We start from the raw sequence: 17,144 nt of genomic DNA on the forward strand, positions 1-17,144 counted from the left end.
CTGCTAAATTTGAAAACATACCTCCACACATGTAAACAAGAGAAACTCTTCCATCTGGTAGGCAGAGGATGTTTCAAGGGGCAGGGAAACAACAAATCCCTGAGATTAAAGCCAGCAACCCAGCCCATGGATTTAAAGCAGGGTTTCCAAATCTCACCATTATTGACATCTGGGCGTGGATAGTTAGCACTGTAAGATGTTTGGCAGTAGCCTTCTCTTCTAACCTCTAGATGCCAGTAGCATCCCCACAGTTGTGACAGGCACTCTCTTTCCAGATAATGTCATATGTCCCCCAGGGGCACAATTACCCTCTGGTTGAAAACCACTGGGTTAGATGGCCATACATCAACCTAGACTATAAATAAGATTATATCTTTCACATTTGAACCATGTTGAAGTTTTTCTCGCCTTTAAAAAAAAAACAGCTGATAAAATGAATCTCTGGTGATTGAGGGTGAGCATCGTGCCTGTCACTTGACCTATGTCATAAGTGATTTAGCGGGTGTGGGTGTTTGCTCGGGCAAAATACTGTGCTTGGAGTTTGGGGGCTCTAATTTTAGAGTTTTCCCACTTGCTTTCTTGCCTGTTGGCTGTCATTTGTGGCTGCCGTAGCAGAGAGATGACAGCTGTCTCTTGCTGTCAGTTGTTGGCACCTTCTGATTTACAGCCAGTGGTGTGTTATGGAATGGGAAAGCTGATAATGAAGTTTGTGAAGATTTATGAATAGAATATATAGCTTCGAGAAAAAGAGCAAGGGCCTTTGCTAAGAAGTAAACTGTATAGATTTTGAGACACTCTTTTTATCTACGTTAGGACTTTTTCTTTTGGAATGTATTTGTAGGTTAGGGGGTTTATAGAATTTGAAAGGCTGTTGGAGATTATCTAGTTCACACTTCCCCTGTGCCGACTTAACAGTCAAGAAGAAGTTCATCTCACTAGAGGCATTGTCCAAGGTCACATGGTTTGTTAATTTCAGTGCTAGATCATAACCCACAATTGTGATTCATGGTCAAGTGTTGGTTCTAATGCAGTGTGGCCTTTAGAACCAGAGAGTTCTGGTTCTGATGTTTAATAGGAGTCTTAACCTCCAGATAAAAGGGATGTGGTTGTATGTGACCATCTTCGTCCTAGATTCTGAGGGACAGCTGTTCTTTCATTCACACACTGAATATTTATTAGATCCCTACCATATACATTAGTTACTACATATAAAACACTTAGAATAGCACCGGGCACATAGGAAGCACTTCATGCTAACGATGAGGTGTTCCAGGTATTAAAATGGGCAGGCTCAGTGATGGTACAACCACGAGCAAGGTGGATATGCTTCTTGCTTGTATGGGACTTACATTTTAGTTGGGAGAAGAGTATGGGTTGGGTGATGTTGTCATCTTGTAACGTGGTATTTTGGCTTGCTCCTTAGATGCTTTCTTCACATGTCGAAAAAATGCCCTCCTGGCGAAGAGCTCGTCCACCCAGGTAGAGGGCGACTTTGCCATGGCCCCTCGGGGGCCCGACCAGGAGGAGTGTGAGGGCCTGCTGCAGCAGTGGCGAGAAGAAGGGTCGAGCCAGGTGCTCTCGACTTCGAGTGAGGGTCCCCTTGTAGATAATGGACTAGCCCAGAGCAGCCTGGCACTACTGATGGATAATCCTGGAGAACAGGATGCTGTGTCAGAGGACAAGTGGTCCAACAGGCAGCTGAGTGACCTGCGGGCAGCAGAGAATCTGGAGGAACCTTTCCCTGAGGTGCTAGGAGAGGAGCCACTGCCACAGGCCGAGGGCCCGATGTGGGCAGCTGTCCCCATGCAGACTGGCCCCCAGTATGCAGACTGTGCTGTCCTCCCAGTGGGTGCCCTGGCTGCAGAGCAGTGGGAAGAGGACCCTGCAGTGGTGGCCTGGAGCATAGCACCTGAGCCCATGCCCCAGGAAGAGGCTGCCATCTGGCCGTTTGGGGGCCTGGGGCAGTTGCAGCCTCCCCCAATGGAAATCCCGTATCATGGTGAGTCTGACGACTGGCTGAGTGAGCCAGGGGAGCAGCTTTGTTCCACTCTGGGTGGAGCCATTGCTAAAGAGAAGATTCTCTGGTGGGAGGCTCTGTCTCTGAATTCTGTTTTTCTGAGACTCTTAGTGTCAGATCTAGAGGAGCCTGAGAGACCGTCTCGTTCAGCCCCACGGTCTTTCATATGAAATGACCACGATACAGAGAGGTAGCAGGACATGGCTGTAGTCCCCTGGCTAGATGCAGCACTGAAAGCCACCCTAGTTCCGATTCTCCACGATACTGTTTCTAGGAATAGAAGTGGAGATATCTCAGGGCCTGTACTCTGTGTCTCAGACAGAATTTTATCTTTTAGTTTTATCTGTGTTACATATTTGGCTTCCATTAAAATTTGAAGAATGAGTTCTGTGGTTCACAGGGGTTTAACGTCCACTTTGTGCCTCCAGGCTCTAGGGTAGATGGGGGACACATGGGGCTTACGGCCCCAGACATTTTCTTTTTCTTTTTTCTTTTTTTCCCTACAGACATTTTCAAGTATAAAGGTTAGAAAATGCCCAAGGCTGAGATTACTCTAGAAATTCTTTAACCTCGGTGACTATTAAGCATATTGATCTGAGGGATTCTCCACAGAGAGACCCATGGATTTATCAAAAGTGAGAAATTGTCAGCCTTTATTTATTGAACATGTACTAGGTGTCAGGTACTTTGCTAGGTACTGGGGATCCAGGCTGAACAGGCCAAGCTTGTCTCTGGCCCAGTGCAGCTTGCTGTCTAGTCTGGAAATGTCCGTAGAGTGCTGCTCAAATAGCCAGAGAGAGGGATGAGTGACAGGAAAGATGAAAAAAGGAACTGCAGACACAGTGTCTCTGGGTCAGGAGTGGGGAGGGCGGGGCCTGGGATTAACATGTACTTCTTGTGGACCTCTCCTCCCCAACCCCTTTGCAGAAATCTTATGGCGAGAATGGGAGGATTTCTCTACTCAGCCAGATGCTCAGGGCCTGGAGGCGGGGGATGGCCCTCAGTTCCAGTTCACTCTAATGTCCTATAACATCCTGGCCCAGGACCTGATGCAGCAGAGCTCAGAGCTCTACCTGCATTGCCACCCGGACATCCTCAATTGGAACTATCGCTTTGCGAATCTCATGCAGGAATTCCAGCACTGGGACCCCGATGTGAGTGAAGAGGGAAGAAAGCGCCATCTTGTGTTTGTTCTGAACCTGGGCTGTTTCCCAAATAGTCTTTTAAAATGAGTTTACAGCTTATATACGCATAGGATCGGAGTTCTGCCTAGGGCTGGAGCCTTCTCTCCTGGAATAAATGAGTTTTGGACAGGTGTTGAGAAGACTCCGTGGGTACACACTTTCCAACACCTTTATGCAGGGAGGGAGACTCGAGGGATTCAGGGAGCAGGAAAATCCAGCACATGCTTCTGGTCTACTCAGCTGAAGTCCAGACCTTTCCTTGCTGGGGGTGGCTCTCTGGGAAGAGTTGGCCCTGTGGGAAGTTTCAGTGTGACCTTGCCTGAGACCAGCAGCAGCTTCCCACCTACCCTCAGTCTGTGCTTCTGGGGTGGTAGTCACTCTCCAGCATGCTTGGTACTCTGGAGTGATTGGTTTCCTTGTCACTTTCCCAGATCCTGTGTCTCCAGGAGGTCCAGGAAGATCATTATTGGGAGCAGCTGGAGCCTTCTCTGCGAATGATGGGTAATGCAGTTTCCTGGCATGTTCTTCAGTCTGGCTTCCTATGTCTCTGTCTGCTCTCTACTGAAGGCACCAGATTTTTCCTTCGCTTCAGTAAATCCTCATTCTCACCTGTGCACTAGTTCCCCCTTTGTATGGGTGAGAGTTCTGTAGTTTTAAAGCAATTCTGACATTAATTGCCTTGAATTAATTAATTGACATGAATTGCTTATAATCCTTGAACTAACCAACCCTATGAGGTTGAGTATTGTTATCCCTGTTTTACAGTGAGGAAACTGAGGCTCCGTAAATTTGTGTGACTTGCTTAAGGTCACCACATTTCAAAGGTAGTAGGTTGTGCAGCTGGGACTCTAGTTTGTTTGACTCTAGAATCCATGCTTTTCCTGTCAAGTTATATTTCTTCATATCCTTCTGTCCCACTTCTCTTTAGCCACTCAGTCATCTGGTTACTCCTATAAGGGAACCTCTGCAGAACCAAGGAGTTGGCAAGGATAGGAACTCCCCTTTCGGAGCGGCAGGAGCAGTGCCTCAGGCAGACACGCCTGGGCGACTGCCACTAGTTGGAGGGATTCAGGCTTCCAGGGCTCTGACCTCTCTCTTTGGCCGGGTGTTCCTTGCAGGTTTTACCTGTTTCTACAAGAGGAGGACCGGGTGTAAGACAGATGGCTGTGCTGTCTGCTACAAGCCCACGAGATTCCGTCTGCTCTGTGCCAGCCCTGTGGAGTACTTCCGGCCTGGCTTGGAGCTCCTCAATCGGGACAACGTGGGCTTAGTGCTGCTGTTGCAGCCACTAGTCCCAGAAGGCCTGGGGCAAGTCTCGGTGGCCCCTCTCTGTGTGGCAAATACCCATGTCCTGTACAACCCACGCCGGGGAGATGTCAAGCTGGCCCAGATGGCCATTCTCTTGGCTGAAGTGGACAAAGTGGCCAGGTTATCAGATGGCAGCCATTGCCCCATCATCTTGTGTGGGGACCTGAATTCTGTTCCTGATTCACCTCTCTACAACTTCATCAGGAATGGAGAGCTCCAGTACCATGGGATGCCAGCCTGGAAGGTGAAATGGGGGAAGCCACGTCGGGCGTGGGAGCATGCCAAGGGAGAGATTGAGGTGTTGTCAACTAGTGCTGCTTCTGTGGCAGGGACCTCAGTTACACCTGTTCTGGCTCCCTCCTGCTTTTTCTTGTTCTGTTGATAGTTTTTGTACCGAAGCCTGGAAGTTAGAGATTCGTGGGTGCTTTTAGCATCTTGGAATCCTTTCAGTTTTTACCATTGATTTGTAGTTTATAAGTGATGCACCAAGTACGTCCTTGCAAGAATTCAAACATAAAATAAGACCAAACACCCCATTTATTACCTACATTCCTTACCTTTCCCCTTAGAGTGAAGTAGTAACTGTTTGAAGTTTGGTGGTTGTCTTCCAGAATGTTCTGTATGTATTTACAGTGTTATCTATGTTCCTGTGATATTATAATTATAATTTACATTTATTAGGTACATAGTGGGTTCCAGGTGCTATTTGAAGCACTTTACATGTATTAACTCACTCAACTTTCACAATTTCTGTCATCGCTTCCATTTTTTAAGTGAGGAAACTAAGGCGTAGAGAAGTTAGACCTTTTGCTGGCTCTAGGCCATGCAGGTAAGGTAATGGTGGAGCCAGCATCTGTAACCAGGATCAGCAAGCCCTAGAGCTCTTGCCCCCCAGTACTATGCTGTGATTGCTTCTAACAGCTGTTATTGGATCTAACAGCTGATATTGGATCGTGTGTGTGTGTGTGTGTGTGTGTGTGTGTATACACTGTAAGTTTCATTTTGTAGCTTGTTTTTTTTCACTCAGCAGTGTATTTATGGATCTATCTCATTCCTTTTGACTGCTGAATGTTGGCAGCATAGATATCTTACAGTTTCATCGTGTGTGTTAAGCCCTACTGATAGACCTTCAGCTTGAGCTGATTTCTTTATATGTCACTTAATCTCCCTGTTCCTCTGTTTTGTCCCTGGTGTCCAACTTACTGCCTAACTTTTGGCAGGGCACAGTGGAGAAAGGACATAAAAATGGCTGAATTAGTATTAAGCACTTTGGACTTTTATTTTAATGAGGTTACTCAAGTGCCAGCAATGTCCTGGTTCTCATGTGTGCAGAGAAAGGCCTTCTGCTGGAAAGCCATCATGATCAAGGAGCTCAAGAGAATGGGAAGAATAATTTAAGTGCCTACCATATGACCGGCACCATTAGGCATAGTGATTGAGAGCACTCGTTTTGAAGCCAGACAGTCCTGAATTCCTATCCCTGCTCTGCTATCTTGTGCAAGTTACTTAACTTCCTTAAGCCCTATGTACCTCATCTATATGCTAGGGAAACAATGGGAGCTACTTCAGAGGGGTTTTTGTTGTTGTTTGGTGGATGGAAATACAATAACGTACAGTAAAGTATTTTCTAGTTCCTGCTTCAAAGGAAGCAGTTAACAGTCAGTTGTTATTATTAAGATCCTTAATTGTATGTATTATTATTCCACTTTATAGTAGAAGATATTGAACCCAAGGGACTTAACTAACTTGCCCAAAGTCACACAGGTAAAAAGGGACCATTTGATTCCAGATCTGTTTTACTTGCGGTGGTATATTGAAAATGTATGTCCTTCAAGGCCAGAGAGATCGTATCTATCACTGCTCTCTCCCCAGCACTTAGCTAGTGTCTTGCACATAGCTTGGCATTCAAATATTTGTTGTTGTTAAATGAAATAAAGGGGATTTTGCTACACACGTTGGAGATATGCAGATGACTGATGTTGCCGAATGTTTCCCTACTGCGTTCTGTACATTCCCAGGCTGCTCATTGGTTTTGACCGAGGATGGTGACATAGATACGGTAAAGTGCTTTGGTGCATTTCCCATTTGCTTTGACCCTGTGGTTTCCTCATGATATAGGCTTAAGATACTAGACCTTGATCCAGAAGACTCAAAGATCAGGATAAACATTTTCCCACTGCAGATTAAAGCCCCTGAACGTTGATATTCCCTGTGGAGACTCAGGTAGATTTTTCTGAGGTGAAATTTAGGAGCCTATATATGTTCATACAGTTCTATTCTCTTTGACTCACATACCTCATTCTCTTACCCCTTATTTCTGCCTCATGGACAATTCAATATTTCTGGTTAAAAAAACAAAAAGAGTTTACTCTCTCTCTCTCAAAACAAACAAACAAACAAATAAATAAAAAGGGGCACCAGGGTGACTCAGTCGGTTAAGCGTCTGACTCTTGATTTCAACTCGGGCCATCATCTCATGGTTTGTGGGATCAAGCCCCATACTGGGCTCTGCGCCAGTAACACAGAGCCTGCATGGGATTCTCTCTCTCCCCCCAACCCCGTCTTTCTCTCTCTGCCCCTCCCCTGCTTGTGCACAGGCACGCTCTTTCTCTCTCTCTCTCACTCAATAAGTAAGTAAGTAAATAAATAAGGTTTTAATTAGCTCCTTATTATTTTTTTTCAAAAAATTTTTTAATGTTTTTATTTATTTCTAGGAGAGAGAGAGAGAGACAGCATGAGCAGGGGAGGGTCAGAGAGAGAGGGAGTCACAGACTGAAACAGGCTCCAGGCTCTGAGCTGGCAGTCAGCACAGAACCCGATGCGGGGCTCGAACCCACGAACCACGAGATCATGACCTAAGCGAAAGTCGGACGCTTAACCGACTAAGCCACCCAGGCGCCCCAATTAGCTCCTTATTTTTAACCTTCCCCGGAGACTTACATGTTTTGCTTATATTATGTATATAGTGTGTGATTGTGTGTGTGTGTGTGTTGTCTGCATGTCCTAAATCAGGAGCTATTTTCTTTTTCCATCTTGGTGTCCTCATTCTCACCTGCTCTTTCCTTATAGGTATCCGGACAGGAAGACTTCTCCCATCAGCTTTACCAGAGAAAGCTACAAGCCCCATTATGGCCCAGCTCCCTAGGTATTACTGATTGCTGTCAGTATATCACTTCCTGTCATCCCAAGAGATCAGGTGAGCATGTACTGTATTTTTTTTTAGCTTATTTATTTTGAGAGAGACAGAGAAACAGCAAGCAAGGGAGGGGCAGAGAGAGAGAGACGGAATCCCAAGCAGGTTCTGCACTGTCAGTGCAGAGCCTGATGTAGGGCTTGAACCCACAAACCATGAGATCATGACCTGAGCTGAGATAAAAGTCAGAGGCTTAACTAGCTAAGCCACCCAGGCGCCCCTAGAGACCACATTCTTGACTGGCTGTGCCTCTGTGCCCATTTTGGAAGAAAGCTATTATTTCAGTGACAAGAGAAAATGTAATTCCTTCAATTCTGTTAGTAAGTTCCTTTGTTTTTCTCACTGTCCTCATGATCTCCCAATGAAATGGACAACTTTAAATCCTATCTGTTGGAAATTCAACTTGTCTTCAGAGCCAGTCTTCCCCTGTGTCCCTGCACTGGAAGCTTCTTGGTATTAAGGAGGTTTCAGCATGTGACTTCGCTTCCTTTCTCTCACTGTATGGCTTTTCCTGGTTTGCAGAGAGACTAAGGTATAGCCGAGACTTCCTGCTGCGATTCCGTTTCTGTGACATCGCCTGTCAACGACCAGTGGGACTGGTTCTTATGGAAGGAGTGACAGACAGTAAGCCAGGTAATGTGGGAACTAAGCTTGTTTTCTTGGTCTTCTTTTCCTCTTCATCCCTGATATTTGTCATGTGGTTTCTTAGTCTTTGTGTAAGTATAATTGTTAGAGGTAAGCTTGTGGTGATAAACATGCGTAGAAGGAAGGACCGTTGGAGTTCTGTGGCCATAGGCATGTCTGGATGTGCAGCACAGTGGGAACATAGGCCAAGAATCAAGAGACTTGAGTTGCAATAATATATGAGACCTTGAATGAGCCATGTAACCTTTTTAAGCTTAAATTGTTAATAACTAGCATGTGTACAGCATATAGGAGGGAAGGCGCACACGATAGGGCTTTCAAAATCCTAAGGTGACAGTAGTCCTGCTTGTAATAAAGAAGTTACTCCTACTGAGAATTTCCAGATCAAGCATGGCAGAGTATACTTGACATTTGCCTCTTCTTGTCTCTGAAACCATTCCAAAGCAAGAAGGAGAATGGAAAAAAGCGATGCAAAGTCCATCCTTGAGAAAGGAGTTCTGAAGGTATTTGAAACTGTGGATCACAGCACAGGAGAATAACTGCAGGAAGCACCGGAGATTGTGCAGGGTGCCGGAGGAGGTATGGAGGGACATATCTTGGGACTGTGTGCATCTCACAAGGAACCAGCACAGTGCATTTCTCCAAAGTGAAGAGTGTACCTGAAGGCACAAAACTAAAATCCCTTGTTTCCACCAAGAATAAGATGCCCAGGTTGTCATAGGAGATTTTCTGAACCTGTTTTGGTCTTAAGAGGCACTGGAGAACAGCCTGGTCAAGGAATCAAGCCCTATTTGCATTAAGCAGTCCGTTTGAGTGGCAGAGCGAGGATGAGATGCTTATAGAGCTGCCTATCGCTTTTGAATGGAGAGAAATAAAGATTAAAAGGACTCATATATGGCCCTGTGTCATCGGCAATATTCCGGTTACTTGGAGTGTATACCCACTTCTTCCCTTAGAGAAACTGTACAGCTAGCTGGTACAGAAAAACCTCCCCTAATTCAAAGCTGCGCTGCCTAAAAGGAGCCAGCATGAGATCTGTGCTAGAATACTGCAAGAAAGAAAAGCAGAAGGAACTGGAAAAATAAAAAGCAGATAAAGAATGCTTACCTCAAAGATAAAAATTGTTGCCATGAAGCATATGAAAAATTATGAATATTTTCCCATGAATGAAAAAGTGAAGCATTCGCTTTTATAAAATAATAATAGAAAAAAAGTGCGTTTATAACATAAGTTCATGCAAATGGCAAGACATCTGAAGATGAAACAGAAGCTGCAGAACTCAGGAAAGAAGTGGAATAAAAAATTTAAAGTCAATAAAATGAAGACAAAATTGGGTGTAGCATAAGAAGGAATAGGAAGAGCTACTGTTGAAAACAAGAGACAGAGCCATGAAAGAAAAAGCAAAAGGAAAAGGAAGTAAAAAGATAAAAGAGACTAGAGAAAAATGACAGTAGTGAAAGGCAAGGCGATTCTCAACATATAATTGGAGTTCACAAAGAAGAAAACCAATATAATGGCACACAAGAAATGTATAAAGGTATGATTCAATTCAAGGAAGATTTTCCCCAAATTAAAAGATGTGAATCTTCAAATTGAGAGGATGCACCATGTTTCAGTAAAAAATAACATAGGAGAATCAACAATAAGACATCCTTGTAAAGTTACTGGAAGCCAGAAATAAAAGAATCCTTTGGGCAGTTGAACCAAAAAGATTGGGCTACTCTTAAAGGTAGAAATAACCAGGTTGGCTTCAGGCTTCTTAACATTATCATTCAACTCTAGAAGACAGGAGAACAAGGCTTCAAGGAAAGAAGGAATGGCCCAAGAAACTCATACTCAACCAAAAGCCTTTTTTGACCAAACTGCTGTAATTACCTAAGACGACAGCAATGACTGGAAAAACTATAGAAGGACTGGTGATAAGCAATGAATTTATTTTTTCTTGTAGGAATTTAATTTGAATTGGCATTTTGCACAGAGTAATGAACATTTCAGTGGCTCAGTTTTTTTTTAAATTGCAAATCTAAATCAATTATATAACTAGTAATAGTGATAATCATACTGAGGGCCCTCGTGCATTAAGCAGCTAGCACATGCCGGGAACTGAGATGACTGCTTATATTGAGTGGGCTCCACAGGGAGGCAGTGGCTCAGTGTTTTATAATTACAGAAATCTAAAGTTAAACAGTAGTAGGATCCCACAAATTTAAGTTAAGAATAGATTATTAAAAACCAAAATGAAACAGGGGCATCCAGCTGGCTCAGTTGACGGAGCATGTGACTCCTGATCTCGGGGTTGTGAGTTCGAGCCCCATATCAGGTATAGAGATTAGATAAATAAGCAAATAAAATTAAAAACAAAATAGTCCTGTACTTGAAACCTAAAACAAGGATTTTTTTTAAAGAATTTTTCTCTTTTTTGTTTTTTAAAGTTTATTTATTTTGACAGAGACAGAGACAGCGTGAGCAAGAGAAGGGCAGAGAGAGGGAAAGAGAGAATCCCAAGCAGGCTGCACACTGTCAGCACAGAGCCTGACCTGGGGCTCGAACTCATGAGCTGTGAGATCATGACCTGAGCTGAAGCCAAGAGCCAGATGCTTAACCGACTAAGCCACCCAGGTGTCCCAAGCATTTCAATTTAATAACAAAATTAAACCAAGAATCTTTATAATATATGCTGACAATCACTTTGTAAGCAGAATCATTATGTAGGGGAAAATACCCAGTTCACTAATATCTAGTGCAAAATAATAGCAGTATTTTAAAAATTGAGGTTAAATTTGGGTAAACACACCCATTCACTGTGATATTTGTGTTCATCATCTGTTACCATACAACGTTATTGTAATACTAAGTCTGTTCCCTTACATGTAATTTTCATCCTTATGATTTATTTTATAACTGAAAGTTTTTAGCTCTTAATCCCCTTCACCTATATTGCCTCCTCTGGCAATCCCCCCTTTGGCAAGCACTGCTTTGTTCTCTGTATTTATGAGTCTATTTCTATTTTGTTCTTGTTTGTTTTGTTTTTTAGATTCCATGTATAAATGAATTCATATGGTATTTGTCTTTCACTGTCTGAGTTATTTCACTCAAAATGCCCTCTAAGTCCACCCATATAGTCGTAAATGGCAAGATTTCACTCTTTTTTTTTTACGGCTGATAATATTCTGTGTGTGTGTGTGTGTGTGTGTGTGTGTATGTATCTGTGTGTACACACCATGTGTTCCCTATCCATTTATCTAGTGATGGACACTTCGGTTGCTTCCATATCTTAGCTACTGTAAATAATGTGAACATAGCGCATATATCTTTTTGAATTAATGTTTTTATATTCTTTGGCTAAATACCCGGAAATGGAGTTACTAGCTTGTGTGGTAGTTCTATTTTTATTTTTTGAGGAAGGTTCATACTGTTTTCCATAGTGATAACACCAATTTTCATTCCCACCAACAGTGCACAAGAGTTTCTTTTTCTACACATCCTCACCAACACTTGTTATTCCTGGTCTTTTTTGATACTAGCCGTTCTGACTGGTATGAGGTGATATCTCATTGTGGTTTTGATTTGTGCTTCCCTGATGATGAGTGATATTGAGCACCTTTTCATGTTTTTGTTGGCCGTCTGTATGTCTTGTTTGGAAAAATGTTTATCTGATGAATGTCTTTTAAAGACTCCAAATCTAAAAATCTACCACCATTTTTAGACCATGACTAGAAAGGCTTAAGTGCAATAAGGAGACTATAACATATGATCTTTTTTTCTAGAAGATGTGTTTAGATGTGCTAACAAATAATACTTCCAGTCTAATACTAGAGTCATGCAGCCCACTAGTGCACATCAAAACTTACCAACTTGACGGTGACACTGATTTCAATGGGCAGCATTTGAGCTGCAGAAGGAGCTGCAGTGCTAGGCAGTGGTGGTCTAACCTTCACGTAGGCTGACACTGCATTGCCCTGGAGAATTCTGCAGTGCCCAAGGTGTGTAATAGGAACATGGCATTCTCACTGTCTCCAGTTCCCTTTGTGGAGGAATAATTCATCAAGAGGGAATCTAAATTTCAAGTCCTCTGCTTGTAAACATTTTCAGTTACTAAGGATTTATTCTTTCCAGTATGGCCTTAAAGACACTGAAAGGGGTTACTATGTTTTTTTTTCTTGTGAACACTTGCCCATTTCCATTGAACTCTGGACCTTCAGGTCTTTTTACAAATAACAAACCACGTGCCCAATAAAGTGCATTAAAGGAAAAAACAATTGCTAATTATTTTTGTAACCACTATTTACAAACTGACCAGATGGCCACAGATCAAAGGCTGTCTGATCAGTTTTCTAACCAGGGACATTCTGAATCCAGCTTCTTCACTGGCCTCTCCACATGTCTGGACAGTTTATCCTCTTCCCAAGTACTTGCAGAAGAACGTACTTGTTTGGCTGATAGCAGTGGGTCAGGGACACTGCGGCTCAGGTAGAGGCAGCTGTGGCCCATGTTCTCACATGCCTAGTGGGGCATGGAGAGGCCTCGAGGCTTGTGCGACTGCCAGAACACTGCTGTTTTTACCCCGTGCTGCATGGACAGAGCTTGGTGTTGAGGGAAACCATTTTTAGTATCCTGCTGGTCACTGAGATTTTTCTGGTATATTGTAATAGTAAAAGATGTGACTCAAAATGAAGATGTTAGTGTTATGAATATTTATGCTCCGATTAACATTACATCAACCATCACAAAGTGAAACTGCAGGCTTTAGCAAGGAACAATAGTCAGAAAATAACTAATGGTAAAAGGTTTTAATTCACCTTTCTCAGCCCACAACAGATCAATTAGATAAAAGATAAGAATATGGAAGTCTTCAGCACATAGATTATGGTAAATCTGATGGGTACATCTCAAATTCTGAATATTGAAAGTAGAGCAAAGACATCTTTTTAAGTAGTCATGGGAAATTCTTAAGAATTAGACCACCATTGGGGTGCCTGGGTGGTTCAGTCGGTTAAGCGTCCAACTTCAGCTCAGATCATGATCTCACAGCCTGTGAGTTCGAGCTCCACATTGGGCTCTGTGCTGAGAGCTCAGAGCCTGGAGCCTGCTTCAGATTCTGTGTCTCCCTCTCTCTCTGTCCCTCCCTCACTCACGCTCTGTCTCTCAAAAATGAATAAACGTTAAAAAAAAAAAGACCACCATAAAAACCTCAGTAAATCTCAAGTGGTAGAAATTGTACAGCCTTCCTCTGATCATACATTCAGTAAAAATAGAAATTAAAAACAGAAAACTTTTTCATCTGGATATTTAGAAATTTTCAAGCCACTTTTGAGTCAAAGGAGAAATTTAAGGATAAATGCAGAATATCTAGAAAATAACAGAAGTGCCGTATTTGTGGACTATGGCTAACACAGTGCTCAATGAAAAGTTCATAGAATTCTGTAGAATATTTAGTATCACAGAATTACATTAATAGAGAAGAAAAGATAAAAATGTGTAAATTACACATTCAATTCAAGAAGTTGGAAAAAAGAACAAATAAACTGAAAGAAAGCAGAAGATAAATGGGAATAATTTAGAAAACAGAAATAGTAGAACTAATAAAATCTAGGAGTTAGTTGTTTGAGCAAAAATCAGCTGTCAATTAGGTGAGCCCATTAGCTAACCTATTTCAAAGGGCAGGGAAGGAGCAAGTGAAAGTATCTAGATGAAGAAAAATTAGTAGGATTATACGAGGGTTCTTGGCCCAGCTAAGTGCAAAAGAAATTAAAAACTTAGAGGGCATATATTAATTTTAGAAAATATAATTTAATATAACTGATTACAGAGAAGAAAGAGAATCTAAGTAGGGAAAAAAACACCTAAAATTCTTAGAGATGGAGTTCCATGAAAACAGTAGGCTCAGATTGATAGAATGTCATCAAACCTTTGAAGAATTTGTAATTCCATTATTTAATTATTACAGTGCACAGAGGAAGAAAGGGGCCAATTATTTTTATGCAACAAGTATTTTGGCACCGATAACCTGACAATGATTACATCCAACCATAGATGCTAATATTCTCCGCTTATGAATATTGATGGAAAAAGTTTTAAATAGATCAGGAAACAATCTAGCAGCACATTGAAAGAACAGTAAATATACTGTGACCAAATGGAGTTTATCAGAAATAGAATGATGATTTGTTAATTGAGAAATCTATCAATATAACTTATCATACTAATATATATGAAATCTATTAAAATATATGAAATGCATGTCATCTTATGGGTGTCAAAGAGACTTAAAATTCAACATCTATTCTAGAGCTTTTATTTTTAATTAATTTTTAAATATTTTTTATGCTTATTTTAAGAGGAGAGCAGAGGAGGGGCACAGAGAGAAGAGGACAGAGGATCTTAAGTGGGCTTTGTGCTGACAGCAGGGAGCCCAACACGGGACTCAAACTCACTAACTGCAAGATCATGACCTGAGCCTACGTTGGACTCAGCCGACTGAGCCACCCAGGCTCTCAGATTTGAGATTCTTAAGCCCGCCCCTCTCCTAAAATGAAGGAGAAACTAGATACAGGCATACCTTATTTTATTGTGCTTCACCTTATAGCTCTTTTGCAGACATTGTGTTTTTTTACAAATTGAAGGTTTGTGGCAACCTTGCATCGAGCAAGTCTATCAACACTATTTTTCCAACACCCATTTGCTCACTTTGTGTCTGTCACATTTTGATAATTCCGGCATATTTCAAACTTTTTCATTATTACTATATTTGTTATGGTGATCTATAATCAATGATCTTTGATGTTATTTTTGGAATTGTTTTGGAGGGTCAAGAAACACTCCCATTTAAGATGCCAAACTTAAGTGATAAATGTTTTGTGTATTCTGACTGCTCTACCCACCAGCCATTTCCCTGTCTTTCTCTCTTCCTCTCCTTAGGCCTCCCTGTTCCCCAAGACACAACAATAGTGAAATTAGGTCAGTTAGTAACCCTACAATGGCCTTTAAGTGTTCAAGTAAAAGGAAGAATCCTATGTCTCTTACTAAATCAAAAGCTAGAAATGATTGAGCTTAGTGAGGAAGGCATGTTAAAAGCTGAGACAGGCAAAAGCTAGGCATCTTGCCCCAAGTAGTTAGGCAAGTTGTGGATGCTAAGGAAAGTTCTTGAAGGAAATGAAAAGTGCTTCTCTGGTGAACATGTGAATGATAAGAAAGCACAACAGCCTGACTGCTGATATGGATGGGAAAAGTGTTAATGGTCTGGAGAGAAGAGCAGCCTGGCCACAGCATTTCTTTAAGCCACAGCCTAGTCCAGAGCAAGGCCCTAACTCTTCAATTCTGTGAAGACTGAGCAGTGAAGAAAGTGCAGAAGAAAAGTCTGAAGCTAGCAGGGCTTGGTTCTTGAGATTTAAGGAAAGAAGCCATCTCCATAACATGAAAAGTATAAGGTGAAGCATCAAGTTCTCCAGGAGATCCAGCTAAGATAATTACTGAGGGTGGCTCCACTTAAAAGATTTTCAATGTAGATGAAACAGCCTTCTATTGGAGGAAGAGGCCATATGGGATTTTCACACCTAGAGAGGAGAAGTCACTGCCTGGCTTCAAAGCTTCAAAGGACAGACTGACTATTTTGTTAGGGGCTGACATAGCTGGTGACTAAGTTAAAGCCAGTGCTCATTTGCCAGTCCAAAAATCCTAGGACCCTTAAGAATTACGCTAAATCAACTCTGCCTGTGAGCCATAAATTGTACAAGAAAGCCTGGAGGACAGCATATCTGTTTACAACGAGATGTACTAAATATTTTAAGCCCACTGTTGAGAGCTACTGCGCAGAAAAAAGGATTCCTTTCAAAATATGACTGCTCACTGACAATGCACGTGGTCACCCAAGAGCTCTGATGGAGCTGCACAACGAAATTAATGTTGTTTTCGTGCCTGCCAACTCAGGATCCATTGTGAAGCTTACAGTTCAAGGAATGATTTTGACTTTCAAGTTTTATTATTGGAGAAATATACTTTGTAAAACTGTAGCTGCCATAGGTAGTGATTCCTCTGTTGGATCTGGGCAATGTAAACTGAAACCTTTTAGAAGGTTTCTGAATGGAATGATTCCTCATTCTAGGTGTCACTGAGAACATTTGTGATTCGTGGGAAGAGGTCAGAATACCAGCCTTAATTAACAGGAGTTTGGAAAAAGTTGATTCCAGCCCCCAGAAATGACTTTGAGGAGTTTGAGACTTCTGTGCAGGAAGTCACTACAGATGTGGTGGAAACAGCAGAAAAACTAGATTAGAAGTGGACTCTGAAGGGGTGCCTGAGTGGCTCATTCGGTTAAGTGTTTGACTTCTGCTCAGGTCATGATGATCTCACAGTTTGTGAGTTCAAGCCCTGCATCAGGCTCTGTGCTGACAGCTCGGAGGGTGGAGCCTGCTTTGGATTCTGTGTCTTCTTCTTTGTGTCCCTCCCTGTCTTGTGCTTGTGCTCTTTCATGCTCTCTGTCTCTCTCTCTCTCTCAAAAATAAGTAAATGTTAAGAAAAATTAAAAAAAAAGTGGAGCTTGAAGATGGTACTGAATTGCTGCAATCTCATGATCAAACTTTAATTATGTGGAGTTGCTCCTTATGGATGAGGAAAGAAAGTGGTTTCTTGAGATGGAATCTACTCCTGGTGAAGGTGCTATAAAGATGGTTGACATCAAAGGATTTAGAACTTAGTTGATAAAGCAGCAGGAGCGCATGAGAGTATTGACTCTAGTGTTGAAAGAAGTTCTTTGGGAACAAGTTGTATTAAACAGCATCGTAGGCTACAGAGAAATCAT

General features: G+C 42.2%; 1 protein-coding gene across 4 annotated transcripts in view; it reads left to right on the top strand.

Moving 5' to 3' along the window:
* The window catches only part of ANGEL1 (angel homolog 1), a 44,971-nt gene that overhangs the window by 13,706 nt on the left and 14,121 nt on the right, over positions 1 to 17,144 (top strand). For 3 of the 4 annotated variants that reach the window (XM_077750818.1, XM_077750817.1, XM_077750819.1), the window contains 6 exons: positions 1,424 to 1,999; positions 2,945 to 3,171; positions 3,633 to 3,702; positions 4,320 to 4,753; positions 7,579 to 7,705; positions 8,225 to 8,335. In XM_077750818.1, the coding sequence (XP_077606944.1) occupies positions 1,424 to 1,999; positions 2,945 to 3,171; positions 3,633 to 3,702; positions 4,320 to 4,753; positions 7,579 to 7,705; positions 8,225 to 8,335 (1,545 nt within the window). Of the gene's footprint in view, positions 1 to 1,423; positions 2,000 to 2,944; positions 3,172 to 3,632; positions 3,703 to 4,319; positions 4,754 to 7,578; positions 7,706 to 8,224; positions 8,336 to 10,779; positions 11,351 to 17,144 lie in introns of those variants that run through there. The other variant, XM_077750820.1, reaches the window with a different exon arrangement.

This window comes from Crocuta crocuta, unplaced genomic scaffold (genome assembly GCF_008692635.1).
Source record: "Crocuta crocuta isolate KB4526 unplaced genomic scaffold, BGI_CrCroc_1.0 scaffold186, whole genome shotgun sequence".
In the NCBI taxonomy this organism is placed as follows: domain Eukaryota; kingdom Metazoa; phylum Chordata; class Mammalia; order Carnivora; family Hyaenidae; genus Crocuta; species Crocuta crocuta.